General features: G+C 33.5%; 1 protein-coding gene across 16 annotated transcripts in view; it reads right to left on the bottom strand.

Moving 5' to 3' along the window:
• ROBO2 (roundabout guidance receptor 2) overlaps window positions 1-21172 on the bottom strand; it is a 1676347-nt gene that overhangs the window by 64949 nt on the left and 1590226 nt on the right. For all 16 annotated transcript variants that reach the window (XM_041734856.1, XM_041734853.1, XM_041734854.1 and 13 more), the window contains 3 exons: window positions 14142-14373; window positions 11113-11237; window positions 8709-8880 (listed from right to left, as the gene is read on the bottom strand). In XM_041734856.1, coding sequence (XP_041590790.1) covers window positions 8709-8880; window positions 11113-11237; window positions 14142-14373 — 529 coding nt within the window. The remainder of the gene's footprint in view (window positions 1-8708; window positions 8881-11112; window positions 11238-14141; window positions 14374-21172) is intronic.

Raw genomic sequence — 21172 nt, 5'->3', positions numbered from 1 at the left:
TTTACTAGTTTCTCCTTTATTCTAGGTCTGAAAATTAGCCAACATATCCCAGATTCACTTGTAGTTGAAGTACAGCAAAGTGACTGAGTTATTGGCTAATACTTCATAGGCACATTACGCATACTACCTCCAGACATGATCTATACACTACTGTGACAATACTTGACATTCTTTCTCTTTCCTAATATTAAATAGAAAGAAGGGACTTTGGAGGATTTGGGCCTCTGTAAGAGATGGTAGAGCTATTGATTGAAGGGATTGAAGCTCCCTTTAACTGTTGGAATAGAAACCCCACACTCCATTCTGCTAATCCATATTAGACTGGCTATGAATAAGAAAAAAAAAAAAAAACCACACTTCTTTTTTGGTAAGCCAATCAGTGTGTAGGCTTTTTTGTTATAGCAGTTAGTATTTTTCTTATACATACTTATATTCCATTTCCAAAATGTTTCTTGTTTTAATATTCAGGTGTAAAGCCCAGATTCACTTATGGAATAAACCTGCTTAATTTTCCAAATCTATGTGTCCTTAGTTATTACATATATATAAACTTAGTTAAAATATATTTTAAATGAGCTCATATTTTCAATATGAGACATACACATATCTGGTGATTTTCCTAGCTACTAAGAATTACTAAAAAGAAAACAAACACATTATAGAACAAGAAAATAAAATTTGCCATTCATCTGTGTAAAAGGTCCATAAAATATGTTATTTGATACAATATGATATTTATTTTTTTGAAGGTGTATTACTATTTCTTATGCTGCTGGTTTATTTGAAACAATGTTGTCAGTTGGGCTAATTAGAGCATAGACAAGGGATGTGTGTGACCTGTAACGCTCCATTGTTCTTGCAGACAAAAAATATAATGAAATGTAATGTCTTCCTCCCATTGGAGAGTAATGAAGAACAAAACTAATTTGTTGGACTAAAAATTAATTAGACACATCAGATTCGATTGTACCTATTACTGTGAAAGTTTGCAGCTGTTCCACATATTATTACCAACTATATAAGGTAAGCATCAAATGGCCAAAGGATTAAAGAAACAATAGCTATATTATTAAGATTACTGAAAATTGTATGTCAATATAAATTTGTTATATGGCATACTCTTTGATGCTTACATATGTAAATGTATGTGCCTAAAATTCTGTGAAAGTGCAATGATATAGAAGAACTATGGACACTTTGATGTAAAAGTCATCTTACAGTGGAAAATACACACAATAGAACAATATTGCTTTTAAAACTGTGTATAGTTCTTTATTATATTTATATAATATTTTAATTAATATTCCCTTAATGGAACTTTCTGGAATGAAAACTAAACTGAGAAGGAATAGATGAAACAGTACAGAGTCTGGCATAGGAAAAATTAAAATTATCAGCCATAAATTACATCAAATGCCAATACATGATTTAATTAAAGCAAAGAGGAAATGAGGTAGAGCTTGAGTCACTTCGGGTGCTGTTTCTACTACTGAACAGACAATAGAGAAAGTACAAATTGAAACAGAAAAAGGAGATTAGCTATCACTAAATCACTTTTCAAATAAGGAATAACAGTTGTGTAGATAAGGTTATCAGACAAGATGTTAAGGTAGATGTGCAGGAGTAATTAAAGAAACAATTAAAGGCTTCTTCAGTACAACAGTAGATATTAAAAATATCAATCTCTTGAGTATAAATAGCCTTTTCTGTATTGAATTGTGCTTGTGTGTGTGTGTGCATGTACATCTGTGTGCATGTATTTATTCCAAGTGGTACAATTCTATTTGATCACATCTTGAATATTGTACATTCTAACACTTGAATAGAAGACAGAAATGTCATTTACTAGATTATTTTTTTTTATTTCATAGAAAATTTGGAAACAATTGTATGATACACTAAAAAAAAATAAAAGGTAATAATTATACATTTGAAAACACTTAGTCTTTTTAAGATACTAGAAACCTAAGCAAAACTTTCTATTTGATTTAAAATACTCTAAATTAGCTTTTTAAAAAGTTACTATATAGTTGTTCAGTTCTTAATTGACATGACGTAGGCTTGGTTAAACGGTATTCTTGTAATGTCTCACTTGCCTCCATGTGCAATAAATCCTCCAAATATTGTGAAAAAATACACATAGTCACTACAAAAAAAAAAAGGGAAAAAAACCTTCTGTTGCTTCAGAATTATACTTACTAATAAAATTAATAGAAAATACAGGAACGAAAAATATGGACACTTGACCATCTGGATTAGAAGTACTCTATTTCATATATGCTATAGACCATAATAAAAAAAAAAAACCCACAAAGCTTTATTTACTTATTTGGGAGTTCTCATAGAAAACAATGCCTTTTAAATATGGTTCATAAATATTTTTAAGGGCAAAATTAATGGCTTACTTCTAAATAGCATAATATGTGTGTGTATATATATATATATACATATATATATGTATATATATGTGTGTGTGTGTGTGTGTGTGTTAAATCCTTTTGGGTATACCTGTATTTCTCTCTTATTCCAATTTATTGCAGAAAATCTCAGAAGGGCAAGATTGTAGGTTCCCCTCAGGTTAAGAAATTAATTCAGTCTGTATGACTAATTAAGAAAGGGAAGGCAATTTAAAGGAAAGTTAATACTAGAACTTCTTCTCTTTAATGCTTTTAATATATAAAAGTACAAAAACCTGGAGAATATTAAAAAAATCAACATTATGACTAATGTTAAATCTCTTCATATACAATAAATATGTTGCAATAAGAAATAATTTCCCAGAAATTAGCAGTGTGCTGTGTGCATCATTTCAAAAAAGAAACAGAAAGTAATGGGACTGGCACATGTTATGGTATCAAACCCTGGGTAAGTATTCTTAAAATATGCAAACTCTAGAAAGACTATTTAAAAATATATTAAAGGTACTAAAAGCAAAAGCAGGAAGAACTGAAAGTATTTGTCTTTTGAAAGAAGGAAATTGCCCCAGGGGAAATCTGCACTCATGAGCCTTTCTTTTCCCCTTAAAGAATTCAATCCATACAGTGCTAGGCAGCTAAAACCCAAACTAAAATCCTCAATCATATTGGTATGTGTCAGAGAATACAGTTCTGAGATGACAGAGTGACTGAACATTTTCATTAGGAAGCCATGTGAGTGGCGGAGCGGTTTAGCGCCTGCTTTTGGCCCAGGGCGTGATCCTGGAGACCCGGGATCGAGTCCCACATCGGGCTCCCGGTACATGGAGCCTGCTTCTCCCTCTGCCTGTGTCTCTGCCTCTCTCTTTCTCTCTGTGCGACTATCATAAATAAATAAAAATTAAAAAAAAAAAAGGAAGTCATGTGAAAGAGCCACTGGAAAGTGATGTTCCCAAATTTTTGTATGAACTCCTCAATCCTAAATTGAACTCTTAACTGTGTATGCAGAATGAAGATTCTAACAATCTGGTGAAAATCAAAAGCCAGAAGGCTGAAAGGGCTGAACAGATTTTTCAGCTGATGTCCATTACAGAGAAGATTGTGTTGGAACCTTGCATTTTAACAAGTTGGGAAACCAGATAAACATATTAGGCTATTATTCACTGAAGCCACTTGAAGGCCATGACTTAGAAGTAAAGATCAAGTTGAGATTTTGCCCTAAGAAAAAGGTCAAAACATAAACAATCTTATACCAACAAAGGTAAAATCTATGCCACCATGAGATCAAGAAGATCAGCTAGTAACATAACTTCCTTTAGGAATAAAAAATTCTTTACAAGATTACAAAATTTTATAGTATGAATCTGCAATGTCTAGTATACAGTAAAAAAAACTACTTAGTATGCAAAAACAAGTAAGATAACAATGGCAAAAAAAAGAAAGAAGATAAAGAAGCAATAGGAATGGATGACTGAAGGTCAAGAGAAAAAGCAATCAATAAAAATAGACCATGAGATGACACAAATGTTGAAATTAGGAGAAAAGAACCTTAAAGTAGCTATTACAATATGCTCATGGACTTATTAGAGTCCTAATGAATAAACATACAGGGAATGGAACATGTAAAAGAAAACAAATGAAAATTCTAGAATTGAAGAGAATACTATATAAAAATAGCGATTCCCTGGATGCTTCCATTTCTGCCCATTAAGAAATGACAGGAATGGGACATGTAATCCCACCATAAATAAGTAGAAAAGCAGGCAAAATATATAAAACAAAAGGGCAGGATTGTGAGAAAGGGGAAATAAACAAAGAGAGATGTTACTATTTTCACAGCTTTTGATCTGTAGACAATACTAAAATGTGATGCAGTAAAGGGGAACCCAAATGTGGCTAAACAACATTCTTTTTTTTAAAATTTTTATTTATTTATGATAGTCACATACAGAGAGAGAGAGAGGCAGAGACATAGGCAGAGGGAGAAGCAGGCTCCATGCACCGGGAGCCCGACGTGGGATTCGATTCCGGGTCTCCAGGATCGCGCCCTGGGCCAAAGGCAGGCGCCAAACTGCTGCACCACCCAGGGTTCCCCGCTAAACAACATTCTTGTGTTAAAGAGATATAGAAACTCAGGGAGGCTGAAGAAATTGAATTTATAGAACAATATCTGATTAAAAATGAGTAACATAAAAAATAGAATAACAAAATATTTTCTTAGTTTTAATTTACTTAATGATAATTAATGGTTTAAAGGGAAGCAAAAAATAATATTTTCATTTGTATAATGGTATTTATATATGTATAAGATTAAAACTATAACAACAGCAAAATATTAGGAGGAATGAAAATGGAATTATATTTTTTAAATCTTTATAGCAAATCCTAGAGTAACCATTATTAAAAAGAAAGTTAGACCTAAGAATCCAATAGTGAATATAAAATAGAATACAGAAAATTACTTATTTTATCTTAAAAAGAAATTATTAACGTAGAAAAATAGGAACAAAGTCACATAGAAAATAAATAGCAAGATGGTAATTCTTTTTTTTTTTTTTTTTTAAGATTTATTTATTTATTTATGATAGAGAGAGAGAGAGGCAGAGACACAGGAGAAGGGAGAAGCAGGCTCCATGCTGGGAGCCCGATGTGGGCCTCGATCCCAGGATTCCAGGATCACGCCTTGGGCAAAAGGCAGGCGCTAAACCACTGAGCCACCCAGGGATCCCCAAGATGGTAATTCTAAGCCAAAATGCATCACTAATTATATTGAAGATAATAGTCTAAACTTCCAATTAAAAGGCAAAAATTACCAGATTGAATTATAAAATGACTCAACATGCAATATGAAGATAGAAATGTATAATTTCTCTGTAAAAGAATGGAATAAACCCACAAACCATGCAAACACTTATAAGATAATATTGCTATACTAATATTAGACAAAATACATTTCAGAACAAAGACTCTTACTAGGTAATAAAATGGGGCATTCCATAATGATAAAGGGTAAATTCTTTAATAAGCTATAACAACCCTAAAATGTATCCACTTAAAACAAGTAGCAAAATATATGAAACAAAACTTATATAGATGGAATGGAATAATATATAAATCTTAATTATAATAAATTTCCAGACTCCTTTCTTATCATTGAAAGAATAAACAGGCAGCAAATCAGTAAAGACCTGAATGAAGGGCACCTGGATGGCTCAATGGTTGAGTGTCTGCCTTTGGCTTAGGTCCTGATCCCAGGATCCTGGGATTGAGTCCCACATCAGGCTCCATCCAGGAAGTCTGCTTCTCCCTCTGCCTATGTCTCTGTCTCTCTCTGTCTCTCATGAATAAATAAATAAAATCTTTAAAAAAGAAAAAAAGACCTGAATGGTACTACCAGCTAATTTGATATGACATTTATAGAACATTCCACTCCAGGACAGAAAAATGTACATACTTTTCAAATGCACCAGGGACATTCCTCAAGACCAAATGCTGGGCCATAAAATAACTCTCCATATTTAGAAGCTAAATTCATACAATGTACATTTTCTGAATGCAGAGAATTAATTATCAATCAGAAATAAAAAGCTATTTGTGAAATCCCAAAATATTTGGAAATGTAATAATACACTTCCAGATAACCTCTGTGAAGAAAATGAAATCCTTAGGGGAAGTGAAAAGTATTTTCAACAATGTGATAAATTGAAACATAACCCCTCAAAATGTGTAAGATTCAGCTAAAGATGTGCTTAGTAATAAATGTATAACTTTGAATATATATATTAAAAAAGATGAAATGTCCAATTCATTTATATAAATTTCTATCTTAAGAAGTAACATAAAAGTAAGTAGAAGAAAAAAATAGCAGAAATTATTAGAAAACAAATAAAACTAATAAAGCCAAAAGTTTGTACTTTGAAAAGAGTAATAAAAGATTAATAACATTGATAAATCCTTATCAAGACTGCTTTAAATCAAAAAGGAAGGGGCAAAAAAAAAAAAAAGAGAGAAGAAAGAGAGAACACAAATTCTCAGCATTTAAGAATCAAAGAGATGACATTACTACGCATCCTGCACATTGCAATAGAGGGGATTATAAATAAGGATATAGCATAATTAAGCAAATAACAATAAATTCAACAACTTAGATGGTTTAGAGAAATTCACGGTTGGTAAAACCAAAAATCCATTTACCACAACCAGCACAGGAATAATAATTCTAATAAATGCAAATTTATAAACAGAATCCACAAAGTAAACTTTAGGCATAGATATTACCACTGAATTCTAAAAAGTATTTAAGGAAGAAATAATAAAAGGCCTACAAAAACTTTTATATACTGTAGCAGAGACAGAGATATTTCCTAGCCCCTTTTATAAAGCTAGCCATCCTGATTCTAAAACCTGACAAAAGCATTAGAAGAAAAGTATTGATCGATATCCTTCATGAAAATAGATGCAAAATTCTTTACCTGATGTTAGCAAATTAGATCCAGTAATATCTGTGGAAAACAATATATTTTGACCAAGTGGGATTTACCCCAGGAATGCAAGATTTATTCACCTTTGAAATCATTCAATAGAACTTACCATATTAACACAAATGAGAAAGGAGACAGAATATTATTTGAATATGCTCTGAAAAATATATGTCACAACTATTAAAATAAATAAATGAGGTAAGTGAGGTCATAAGATGAAAGGGCAATATATAAATTTATATTTAAAGTAAGTTTAAAAAAAAAAAATAAATAAAGTAAGTTTAAATATAACATAGAACAGGTGGAAAAGGAAATTTTATAAATAAACTTATAATAGTGTAAAAAATCAAATAAGGAAAAGTTTAATAAAACATATGCTGATATACTTACGAAAATAAAAAGTCTCAACCATCAAACCACATCCAAGTACTTTAAAATGAAATATAGACATAAGCATAAGAGCTAAAATTATAAAGCTGCTAGAATAAAATCTAAGAAAATATCTTTGCTATCTACAGATAGGACACAATTTCTTAGCACTAAAAATGAAAGAAAAATGTGGTACATTGAAGTTCACTAAAATTTAAAAATTTGCTATTCAAAAGACATTATTAATAAAAGAAATAGGAAATCCAGAGACCAGGAGAAAATATTTGCAATAAAAAATATTCAACAAAGAATTTGTATCCAGAATGTATAACTTCTCCTATCCAATAACAAGAGACAGACAACACAATTTTAAAAAGGCAAAGTCTTAGAGATTATACAAAAGAAAATGGCCAATAAAACACATGCAAAGTTGATCAGCATCACTAGTCATCAAAGAAAATTGGAGTTAAAACAATAGTTAGATACTCTTTCAGACTCATTGGAATGGCTAAAATTATAGATTGGGAACATCAGTGTTGGCAATGGTGTAGAAAAACTGCTAGTCATTTTCTTGCTAGTGAAAGTATAAAATTATACAATAATATGAAAAAGTGTTTACAGATTCTTATAAACTGCATCAATCCTGTTACCCAAAAATTCCACTTTGAGGTATTTCTCCAAAGGAAATAAAAATGTATGTCCTAAAAAAAAAAATGTATGTCCTCAAAAAGACTTACATAAGAATGTTTGTTCTCTCAAAAGAAAAGCAGAGAAACAAAATATGATATATTCACACAACTGAATACTACTCAGAAAGAAAACATATGAGTTGCACGATACATACATAGGTAAATCTCAAAAACATTGTTTTGTGAAAGAAGCCAGACACAAAATATTATATTCTGTGTGATTCCATTTACATATATTTCAAGAGCAGGCAAAACTAATCAATGCTAATAGGGAAAAATTTTCTGTAATGATGATAATAGATTTAACAGAGATTTCTTCTTTTGGATAATATATTTAGATTACAAAGGTTTTTTTTGGCTTGTTTCTAGTTAAATTTTGGCATCTTTCTTGCTTAGAGGAAGTGTATAGATTGAAACATAATGCACTTTCTTCAGTTACTGCCTCATTTCCTAATATATTTCAATGGCATCAACATTGCTAATGAAGTTATCGATCAAAAATTATTTTCAAACCAACTTTCAGCATTTAACCACGCAGTGATTATAATTTAAAGAAGTTTGTGAGAAACTTAAAAGCACAAAAAATTGCTAATTATTTTTATAAGAAACCCTAGTCAGTCAGCCTATTTGCGTGTATGATGAGTGTATCCTGTCACTCACTGCTGCATATCCACTGTTAGGATATAGGTTAAAAATAAAATTTCCCTTGTTACCAGTTGACTAACTCTGAAGCACAGGCCACAAGATGTACTCACCAATTATTATCGGCTGCGGCTCACTTTTCACTCCAACCCCTGCACTTGTACTAGCTGCAACCTCTACCCGGTACTGAATACCTGGGAACAATCCACCAATTATCACAGATCGAATGGCTGCATCCACAGTTTTGTTGATATGGAATCGTGTTTCATTCCCCAGACACCAGATCTATAGAAATGTAAAGTGATTAACAAAAGAATATAAAATTATCCTTTCTGTTAAGTTGATGACACATCTTTAGTAGTGACCAATCTATTCTCTAGGTTTATAGTAGCATTTGTAAATGACATTTTCTAAAGTCTAATTTTTGCTGTTTATTTATATGTGTGTGTCTGTGTATTAAGGGATGAACAGTATGGGAAGCTAAAACTATGCATGTTCCTTTATATTTTACACTGAATGCTCGTAACACAATGGTCCTTTAACACTACTGGAATGTGGTCCTTGGTTGCAAACAGTATTTAGGTATGGATTAAAATACATAAACCTCTCTGCTTAATTTATTTATTAAGATTTATTATGCATATAATCTTTTAAAATATCGTGATTATTAGTTGTAATATCCAGAGTATATAGGTGCACATCTGAGTAATTTATATTTTATTTAAGAAAATATTAACTTACCCCGAAGTAGTTAACAAGATGAATTGACCTAAGTTATAAGTATTGACTGAGATGAAATTAAAGCCAATATTTACATTGACAGTAATAAATCTTCATATTGATCAAAACATATGTACCCACACACATACACATGCATGAGAACAAAGTGGAGGAAAGTCTTTAAAGACTGATGTGAAAGAACTCAGGCTTTTACTGCAAGTAAGAATCAATTTTTTTTTTTAAGTAAAAATCAAATTTTAAGGCCTACTTTTTTTCTGGGACATGGAGATCTGTTTTTGTCAAATTCATTATAAAAAGAATCATACTGTGAATACATATTTGTATTCATTATTGATAGTATTTCATAATCTACATGGAGACACATAAGTGTGAACAGACATGGTTTGTTTCTGAAACAGATGCATTCCTGAAACTGTTTATTTCAAGTAATTACTATGGACCGTGCAGTACTTTTATTTGCACAATATCTATGTTATTAATGTAGGAATATTTAGGCCTAACCAAAATACACACCTTGTTACCAAAATAAGGCAATTTCATACGAGTGAGAAAGTTTACTACTTACGACAAAAATTACCATGTTATAATCAAAATCAGTATTTCAGGAAATGGAAGTGCAGGATAGTTCATTCCAAATGATAGAAAAGTAAAATCCTGACTTCATTAAAACACACACATATACACACACTCACACACAAATACACCAGAATAGATCATTCTTTGGTCCTAAAACATTGTGCCATAATCCTTATGAAACTTCACATATACATATATGTAATATTTATGTATAATTATGATATTGTAAAACACTGATTCTTATATTTCTTACACGTTTCTTTATAAAGTGACAGGAATAATTATAGAATAAGTGCTTGCGCTCATTTTTTTCAGTAAGTTAATTATTCATTAATTTAACAAAATTCTATTTTGCATTTTATTTTTTCTTAGAAATAACATAAGTCAATCTGCAATGCTTTCAGGACAACTACACAGCTTCATTTTCCATACCAACTATAAACTTTTAGGGTGAGATGGGGTGTCTAGTTTTATATTCTATAGATCTATCTAGCATGTTGTTAGAATTCCATACACATGTATTAATAGCAAAACCACAGTTTTAATTTATATAAGGTTTAATGAGGTGTTTTACTATCATATGTGGTCTAATCACATCATAGCCAATCAGAATCTTATTTCTCAAAGTTAGACATCTTCTGCCTCTTAAACATCAAACGATGTTAAGAAAACAATGGGTATGTAATTTCTAAACAGCAACAAATTTATCATTTGAAAAATGAAATAATAAACTGTTTTTTGTAAGTTTTTTCATATTTTTTTCTCAATGGATCCTCTTTTTCAAGTGAAATATTTTACAAAACCTCAATAAATTGATCAAACCAGAACTTAAGAGTGAGGGTTGGTGCTGCCCACTGTCCTATCCCCACCCCAACTCTAAATCTTGAAAGCATCTTTTTGGAAACCACAGTTTAAAACTGTCCCTGCTAAGGCCCATTACACAATAATTAAATAACAATGATACAGGTTCTGAACCAAGCCATTCCCAACACCTGGCTCCTAAACCCTAGGGATGTGGGATAGCTATGTGACACCAGAAGACTCCAATGTTATGGTGGACTTGTCCAAGTGAGTTTTTGTTATCAGTGATGTGGAGTCAGACTCAATAAGAGGGCCTCTGGAGATATGCTTCATGCCTGTGATACTGAGACTTCTCTGGGAAGCTTTTCTGTGAGCCTTCCTTTTTCACCCAGGCCCTACCTTGTATTCTTGGATGATTCCATTCTGATGATCTGGAGGAGGAGGATCCCAGGAAACACTAATACTTGTGCTATTGTGGCTTCCAACTGTCAGCACGGTGACAGATTGTGGAGGGGCACTTGGGGCTGCAGAGGAAGTGATTAGAATAAACATAAACTGTAAGTCCTGATGTGCATTAAAACTGCTTATAGAATATGAATATAAAGACAGGAAGCAAGAGGTCTGGTTTCTAGTAGTTCCAAATTTGCATGTAGTGTTCTACAGTGACATTTAAAAAAAAATATCCTTTAAATATAGTGGATAGATTTAAAGCAAACACAACAGCTGTGCTAATATGTGCTCTATAATAAATTTAATAGCTAACATTCTTTTTTTCTTAAGATATTTATTTATTTATTTATTTATTTATTTATTTATTTAACAAAGAGAGAGATAGATCGCAAGCAAGCAGACTGGCAAGCAGAGGTAGAAGGAGAAGCAGGCCCTCTGCTAAACAAAGAGCCCAATGCAGGGCTCAATCCCAGGACTCTGGGATCATGACCTGAGCTGAAGGCAGATGCTTAACCGAGTGAGCCACTCAGGTGCTCCATAGCTAACGTCCTAATGAGTATCTTCTATATTTACAGCACTGAAGTAAGCATCATATTTAATGATCACACTAACCTCAAGAGAGAAAAACAATTCCTAACTCAGTTTTCCAGAAAAGGAACAGAAGACTACTGTAAACAGAGTTATCCAAGTCAAACACCAAGGCAGAATTTGAACCCAGGTAGATCTGGCTCTAACATTTGATCCTTTTGACTCCAATCAGCAGGCTCTCTTTCCGAACAAAACATTTCTATCAAAACTATTCTGAGAGAATATATTCCAAATTTTCATCAATCATTATCTCTGAGTGGTGTCATTAATAACCATCCTTTTGTTTTTTATTTAACAAAGAAAAACAGAAATGCAGCAATAAATTTCACCAAAAAAGAAATACTTTTTTTTCATGTTGGGAAAAATAATTGACTTAAACACTGGCTCATAATTTAAGATTTAAAACTTATTTTATATTGATGGAAAAGAAACTCTGAAGTTACAAATGAAAACAGTTCATGTTGGGTCGAGTGTGAAATGGATAGATTTTAATTTCCTACAGTTCCCATCCTTTATGGTTTCTCCTATAACTAATTATAATCACACTGAGAAAAGATGAGTGAGAAACAATTTCTGATTTTAGACTGCTGCATCTGCTCTCCAGTCTATCTGAGAGCTGAAAAGTACTAATTTTACAGGGAAATTTATCAATTCTCCTTAAATCTCTGAGTATGAAAAACAAAATGAAATAACAGTTGAAACAAAATTCAAAGAATTTTGTGGTACTAAAGGATTTTTGTGTAAAAGGATCACTGCTTTCATAACTCTACACAGTTTAGTCCTTTGAACATATGTGCAATTGAATGGTAAAAGATATTTTAAAAGCCTATCAATAAAGTCTCCCATGTTTCATAAATGTGTCACTGAGTTATGCCTATACGTGCATTGAGATATAGGATATACACAGACACGTTAGCACAAGATCACTCTGCATTAGTCCTCTATCTGATAATATTGCTGCAAAATATGGAACAATGACATAAATTTAAGCATGTGTTCACCCAGTTTTGTAATTATTAAGTAGGTTGCATTGAAAAATTACACTTTGCAAAACTGGTTTCTCATTTCACTTGCTACTGGCTGGAGGAGAACACCGTGCCTGCTTCCTGAGAGGTGAATTATTCCAGTGTTCACCTTCTTCTACAGATGTGAGGGAACCCAAATCACTGAGCATCGTTTCCACACACAGCCCAGCTAAGTTCCATTTGTTACCTTCAGAAGGCCACATAAACTGGAAATGAATGCACACCAAATGGTGAAGGATGCCTAACCCAGAGGAAAAGTATAACTGCAATGAAATTCATTTTTGGGAGTGTGCTTCAAATGTAGCATTCTATATTAAATTCACCCACTCCATTTATTAGTAGTACATATTTTCAACATGAAGTAAAATTTAATGGTGGATGAAGATATTATTATTAATTTTTTGTAATTTTTTTCTTTACATATCCTAAAAGTAGATTAATGTCTTTAAAGATATGTCCTATTGTTCATGTTAGTGTATCATAGTGTTAACAGGTGTGGACATAACATTTTCACTACGATGCTGATTATAAGATATGCACAACTTAAAAGCTCTTTTGTCCAACAAGGACACCTATGGTAGCATTAGAAACCTATAGACCTATTCTTAAGATTGCTCTCATATTGGTCTATGGAAAGCAGCTTCTTTCCAGGAGCTCTGTAAATAAAATTAGTAGAAAAGCAGAAGAGGGGGGGATTTATTACACTTGGCATCTGACTTTTTGTACTTTAATAATACCATTTATTATAACCCTCTGGTTTAGTGAAGGAGACACTAGTACAGAGACTGGTTCAAATTCACATTAATTTTATGTCCATCACAAATTGATTTTAAAGTATCTGTATGCAAATGGCCAAGGGGGAGAGAATATCACTAACGAGAATGCTATTGCAAACATACAAATGGCCTTCTGAATTAGAAATTATGTGGACAGAGCCCACAGGGAAGGAGGGTTATAAAAGAAAATGTTACACTTTACTACATCAAACACAGGAAAGTAACAATGAGCAGCCTGTGTTCTTGAGTTTCCAATAGCCTGTCTTATAATAAAGCCAAATAAACTCAATCCATGTTAAGAAAAAAGAAAAATATGGGAAAATATTGTAATCAAATTTCAGTATCGTGGCAAAACCTGGAGCAAATATTTACTTAAGGAAAAAAAAAATCCTGTAACTCGAATGTCATTTTTTAAGGGTCTCGGATTCTACGAGATTCTCAGAATAAAAAGAGAAAATGCTACCTCCCAAATTTACTTTTTATATTTTTGCTTGCTATTCCTCTAAGGTAGATGATGAACTAGAACCTCAACAGAAATTATCTTCATTATGGCTTAAGTTTGGCTTTTGTTAGAAATCTGAATACTGACCTTCTTCAGTAGTACGAACTATTTTAGATTCACTGTCCATTCCTTGGAACTCATTAAAATATGGTCGAACTTTAATTTCATAAGTCACTCCCTTTTTCAGGTTGACCAAGACAGCACTTCGCTCGGTTGGGACTTTGGCATCTAAATTCTGCCATGTTGTTGTAGCCTGCAGGCCTGAGGTCTGACGATACATCACTCGGTAGCCTTGAATAAACTGGGGCTGGCGATCAACCTGAAAAACAGCCAAAAGCGTTTGAAACCAAATAGAAATATTTTAGTTGAGACAACAAATCCATCCTCATTTCTCTTGTCCCTATTTCAGTCCTCATCAACTATCATCTGTGTGATCCATGGCTTTGAAATTCATCTCCCTGCTTCTAACATCCAATTCCAATTCTGAGTTTGCATCGCCTCTTAGCTATGATTTCCAAAATAAAGAATGGAACGACTCTCTCTCCTGCTTAAAGTACTATATAGTCTTTAACATACCTACTTAATTAATTCAAATTCCTTATAGCACAAATGCCTGACAGGCCTAGACCTGCCAATTTGTCTAGCTTCCTTTCTCATCTGTCTATCCTTGTCCTATATTCAACAGTTCCCATTTTTATGGTCGGATGTGTACTGTGCTATTACTCAGGAATTTCCATTCTTCTCTTTTACCCATTCATTAATATCTTCATTTACTCCAATCATTTTCTGAGTTCTTACTAATCAAGTTACTGGTCAAGTTACATCCATAACCAATACCCAAAAACAAATGTTATGAATGAGATGGACAAGAGGCTAAGGAAGCCTGGCTGGGAGAGGAAGTTGACAGAATCAGGAAGGGGAGAAAGCATTTCCCCAAAAAAGAGTAAGTGGTGGGATCTGCAAGGAAAGTTGGATAATTTATTCCAGAGGAAGAAGTGTAGAAACAGCACCTATAAAATTCCTACACCTGGAAGAAGTGTATGAGAAGATGAGGAGTGTGAAGTTAGAGTGTCTATTTTAAAGGTATTTGAAAAGCTTATACTCATTAGCAAAGATTAAATCAAAGACTGACTAATTTATCAGTTTTTGGCTTCTTCAAGTGTCCCACTATTGGTGCAATTTCACAACTTTCTTGATCCTTTCATTCACAAAAGGTATAGAGTATAAGCAGTTGTTTTTAAACAAAATCTGGAATTTTGATTCTGAAAACTCATATCAAATAAAAATGTGAAAATGCTATTTTTTTCACTCACAATAATTACATGAAAACTGAATATACAAAAAATGCAAGCTAAAAATAAAACATGTCATCCTCATACATTATTGAATGATCTCTTTTGGAGTTTTACCATTGTTTCATTTAGGGAGAAAATAATTTTTAACTTTTTTTAAAGAATTTATTTATTCATGAGAAACACACAGAGAGAGGCAGAGACACAGGCAGAGGGAGAAGCAGGTTCCCTGTGGGGCACCTGATGCAGGACTTGATCCCAGGACTCCAGGATTATGATCTGAGCCAAAGGCAAATGCTCAACTACTGAGCCACCCAGGCATCCTGGATTTTTAACTTAAAAATTTTTTTTAAATGTCTTTCCATTTTCCTAGAATTGACTTAAAAAATAACTATCACAGAATCTTCTCCAATTAATTTTCCATATATTGTAGTTAATAGCTGTATTCTAAGAAGTCTTTAACAAATTCGACTGCCAAATACAGTGTAAAACTTAATGGAGAAGAGTGGAAAAACCTCATTTCAGGAAGGTTGTGGAGAGAAGAAATGAGAAGGAAATGATGAAAATGGTTATTTCAACTTTTAAAAAATGTCTTTTAAAAATAATTTACTAACCAATTAATTAATTAGTTAATAATTAGTTAATTAATTAGATTTTATTGATTTATTGAGAGAGAGGACACAAGCAGTGGAGAGCGGCAGAGGGAGAGGGAGAAGCAGACTCTTTGCTAAGCAGGGAGCCCCTGTGGTGCTCTATCTCAGGACATGAAGATCAAGCAGATGCTTAACTGACTGAGCCACCCAAGTGCCCCTAAAAATTTCTTTATCCAACTGTTAACACATTGTGAATAAAAGGTATTGTCTCATGCATTAACTTCTTTTTTAAAATTTATTTATTTTAGAGAGGGAGAGAGCAAGCATGCACACATAAGCTGGGGTAGGGCCAGAGGAGGAGAGAGAGAGAAACTCCAAGCAGACCCTGTGCTGAGCATGGAGCTCCAGGAGGGGCTTGATCCCACGAATCTGAGATCAAGTCCTGAGCCAAGGGGCAGCTGGGTGGTTCAGTGTTGAGCATCTGTCTTTGGTTTAGGTTGTGATCCTGGGGTCCTGGGATCGAGTCCCACATCTGACTCTGCATGGAGCTTGCTTCTCCCTCTGCCTGTGTCTCTGCCTCTCTCTCTGTGTGTCTCTCATGAATAAATACATAAAATCTTAAAAAAAAAAAAGACCTGAGCTTAAATCAAAAGCCAGATTCCTTTGGACTAAGCCACCCAGGCCCCCAGTTTTATGTATTAACTTCTAACATTTATTCTTTAGTCACAGCATTTTAAAATTATTTTTAAGTGAGAGCAGAAAATTAAACAACAACAAAAACAATCCAGGACTTCAATCAAAATACAGTGGAGCGAAGAGACATTTATCTATATTTAGAATGTCCAAGCTAGAGAGTCCATGAAGCCTGTGGGCGGAGCATATGTATTTCCATGTATAGCTAATTCCAGCTTCACCGATGAGTCCTAACAACAAAGAATTCCTTCATCCACCTGACAGCATTCTTATCCTCAAAGATTTTCTGGAATTAGTGCTACACTTGTATGAGGTTCTGTCTAGAAAAAGCCCAGCTCTGATGCCAAAGCTCATGATCTCTGAATTCTCATTGATGCTACCAGTTTGTGTTTGTACCAACAGACATAGTTTTTGAAAAGCTGTTGTTCTGACATCACAAAGCAAGGCAACTAAAAAGCAAAAAGTTAAATTTATGAGAGCCAGAGAGAGATGCCTTTAATCAAAACTGTCAATGTTCAAAAATTCCTTGCAGCATATGTTAAAACAACATTAAGCCGGCATTTTATAAACTTCTCTGCATTCGCTTTAAGTGAATTTATATACTGAAAGAAAGACATAACTCACAATAATAGCTTGTTAATACTGAAAGAAACAAGCTGTGTTTTTAAGAAGAACATTAAGCAGCTGTTTCCAGATGAAGAGAGTCTGTAAATCAGGGTAAATTGGTTTTATCCATGTTTGGTTTTCATTAATTAAGTGTTTTAGGGACTTTATGAAGCTAATGTTTACTATACAACATTGCCTTGCTCACTTCCCTGTACACTGCTTTCTACCAGTATATTCCAATGGCCTACTTAATAACTAAATAGTTTAACTTGATTTTGTGCAGTTGCAGTACATTCTTTTTCAGAAGAAAATTTGTTGTTACAGGTGGAAGCAAAAATGAAAATGCTGAACACTACCTTAAAAAAAAATAGGTGGGATTTTTATTGGATATGTGTTCTACACCACTGATTTGTAGAGCACATTTTGACAGGTGGTCATTTTCAAGTTAAACCATATGCTTGTTACTAGTTTTATTAACATTCTGTTTATAAGAAAGAGGGCTTTCTTTAGAGTTGATTATAATCAGAGTCTGACCACAAATCCATGGGTTTGTAGAGTTTTAAAAATTTGTATTTTCCGAAATATCAATTAAAAGGCATTGTCTTAAGGAAAAAAGTGAAATGATGAGGCAAGCTTCCATCTTCCAGTCAAAAGGTTCCAACTGAGCTACAGCTCGGCCTTTTAAATTTCCTGAGCCTTAGTTTTCTTAATTCAAATAATATTCCTGGGGATCCCTGGGTGGCGCAGCGGTTTGGCGCCTGCCTTTGGCCCAGGGCGCGATCCTGGAGACCCGGGATCGAATCCCACGTCGGGCTCCCGGTGCATGGAGCCTGCTTCTCCCTCTGCCTGTGTCTCTGCCTCTCTCTCTCTCTCTCTATGTGACTATTATAAATAAATTAAAAAAAAAAAAAAAACAAACAAATAATATTCCTATTACAAGGGCTTAGATACAATTAAATGACTGTTATAAGTTAAAGAATTTTGCAAGCTTCAAGGATGCACAATGATAAAGCATCATTGTTAAGTAAGGGATATGTTTTTAAAAAGGGGTCAATATGTGACCTGAGGGTAGTGTATCAAAACGTGTACTACCCCGTTCCACTAAAATTATATTTCATTAAAATGTGCAAGTGTGTACCATCAACCTTTCTATTAAAAAAAAAAATCCATCTAAACTGAAAATTCAAAGTGAATTTTCCTTGTTGGTCTTAGCCTCCTAAGGACTTATCTGGGTGAAGCTTAGTTCTGAAATTCTAGTTTGCTAATGCACACTTTCAATTTCAGCAGCTGTGATGTTTAAGGGGCACATGTTTAAGATCTGTGAATCTTTTTGTCCTTGAACAGAAACAACATGTACACACCCAAACTAGAATAACCATTTTTTAATTTTTAATTTTCTTGGAATGACTTCTTTTTTAAAAATAAGAGATTTATTGCTATTTTCTTCATGAAAGAGTCATTTCCTATCATTTTTGCTTATCACTATAAGAGCAGTCACTTTTAGAAAGCAGTTGTAGCTAACTTGTTACTTCTGGATTGGCCTTGGCAAAACACCTCAGCTGGCCCTAAGTCTACATACATAGTTTGGGGAATACATTTCTCTCCTCCAATAACCCATCTGTAACTCAAATACTAACAATATAATACTTTATTTTCTTAAATATCTTTATTTATTTATTCATGAGAGACATAGAGAGAGAGAGAGAGGCAGAGAGAGAAGCAGGCTCCATGCAGGGAGCCTGACGTGGGACTCGATCCTGGGTCTCCAGGATCATGCCCTGGGCTGAAGGCGGCACTAAACCGCTGAGCCACCCAGGCCACGCACTATATAATACTTTAAAGAACATATGCACTTAGCAGGTTGAAAATATGATGGAAATAAAACATTTTGTTATAATTTCATTAACGACCAACCACACCCCCAGTCTGACTTTATTTCACTAAATTTATCAACCTCTCAGATACATACTTATCTCAAGTGTAATTACAAATTCATGGGGAACAATACTCTGGAATATAATTGAATACTTTTCTTTTTTTAAAACAAAAATAAAAATGTATAAAAACAACTGATTTAATAATTCAAGAGCCCGTTATTAAGAGGGTATTTTATAAAAGACACTCTGCTAGGAAAAAACAAAAATGAAGAACATAGAATCCAGCCTCAGAGAAGTCAAGCTCATGAGAAAGAGAGATATGCAAATGAGTTATGACAAGCTTCGTGGGATACAGAGATGAATATGACAAGGTTCCTCTCTTGGAAGAACTCCCAGACTACAGACCTGCAATTTTGATCTAATTTGATTTATTCTCTTAAACTCAGTGATTTCTAAAGTGATTAACTTCATAAACATAATGACTTTGATTCTTACCCAAATAATTTCCACATTTAGAAGCAGCTTAAAAGAGGCCCCTTCAAAACTTCCAACAGAGCAGAGAAGACTTTTCAATTGAGGGTGAGGAAAAACATCTACTATTAAAAATACAATTATTTCCTTGGCTTTCTAGTTTTATATTTGGTCAAAGTTGCAGAGAGATGGAAGAGGCAAGGCAGATAATACCCCCACTGTGCCAGTGGAAACATGATGAGGTCATTATGTTCCCTCCATAGGAACAAAAGAATAGAAATCATTATAGGCAGACAACAGAATAAATCTATCCAAAATGATATTAGAAATGGAATAAGAAACAATGTAATCTTAAATAATTACTCTTAAAATCTTATAAACTTTATCTTATTTTTGTTGAAGTGTTATCCAATTTTACAACCCAAGTCAAAATTTTGATCCTGTGATCTAGTTTAAGAAGTATCAAAATGCCCCATCCAGGACCCTATGCCAAAATTCCACCATTAACAAATATTTCCTTCAAATAAATATTTGTCTACAGCTTAAGTAAAACTTTTTAAAGTAGAAAACACAAAACACTGATTTAAAGTAAATAAATTCTTTTTTTTTTTTTTTTTTTTTTTTTAATTTTTATTTATTTATGATAGTCACAGAGAGATAGAGAGAGAGGCAGAGACACAGGCAGAGGGAGAAGCAGGCTCCATGCACCGGGAGCCTGACGTGGGATTCGATCCCGGGTCTCCAGGATCGCGCCCTGGGCCAAAGGCAGGCGCCAAACCGCTGCGCCACCCAGGGATCCCTAAAGTAAATAAATTCTAATCCTATCTTTACCTATAAAGTATGTGTGAGGTATTGTGAACATTATCCAATCTGAATACTTGACTTCCTTTTATAAAATTATGGAATTAAACTAAACAGCCTTAAATGTTATTTTAGGTCCCTGTTCAAATATGATCATGCCTTCAAATTTCCCATATAAATGAAAACGAACGGTGATGCCTTTTCTGGTGCCTGAGGATAGAGTTAATCATTTTTTCTTTGATTGAAACCTCTCTCTTTAGGATACATATATGTCTGTTATGGCTCTTATCTCTGTGTCGTGTCACTGACAATTTCATGTTTCTTTCAAGTAGATTTGTGTCTCTTTATATAGTTCTCTCCCACATCTTGTACAAAACTGGTCCATGAAAATGCTTGTTGAATTGGATTTGTTCAATGGATTTATTATTGAGAGGACAATGGAATAATTCTCTTTCATTGTGTTTTATACGTCAAATGTAATTAAGAACTCTTGAAAAAATCTTAAATTTTTAAAAAGATTTTTTTTTTTTTTTATTTTTTTTATTTTTTGCAATTAGCAAGAGGGTTTATTGGACGTTTGCGCAAACGGGCTCTCCACCTCCGAAGAGGAAGAGAGCCCTGATTAGTAATTACAGGTATCTTTTAAAGGCAAAAGGGAAAAAAAAACCACTTAAAGACAAAAGAACCTCGGGAGTCGCATAGCATTCAGGTTATTGATTTCACAGAGGGTCAACATGAACCTATTCAGGGACATTCCAATCAGGGTGTGGGGGGAAATGGTTTTC

This window comes from Vulpes lagopus, chromosome 20 (genome assembly GCF_018345385.1).
Source record: "Vulpes lagopus strain Blue_001 chromosome 20, ASM1834538v1, whole genome shotgun sequence".
In the NCBI taxonomy this organism is placed as follows: domain Eukaryota; kingdom Metazoa; phylum Chordata; class Mammalia; order Carnivora; family Canidae; genus Vulpes; species Vulpes lagopus.
Note: the sequence above shows the minus strand (reverse complement) of the source record. Positions and strands in the feature narration are given on the sequence as shown.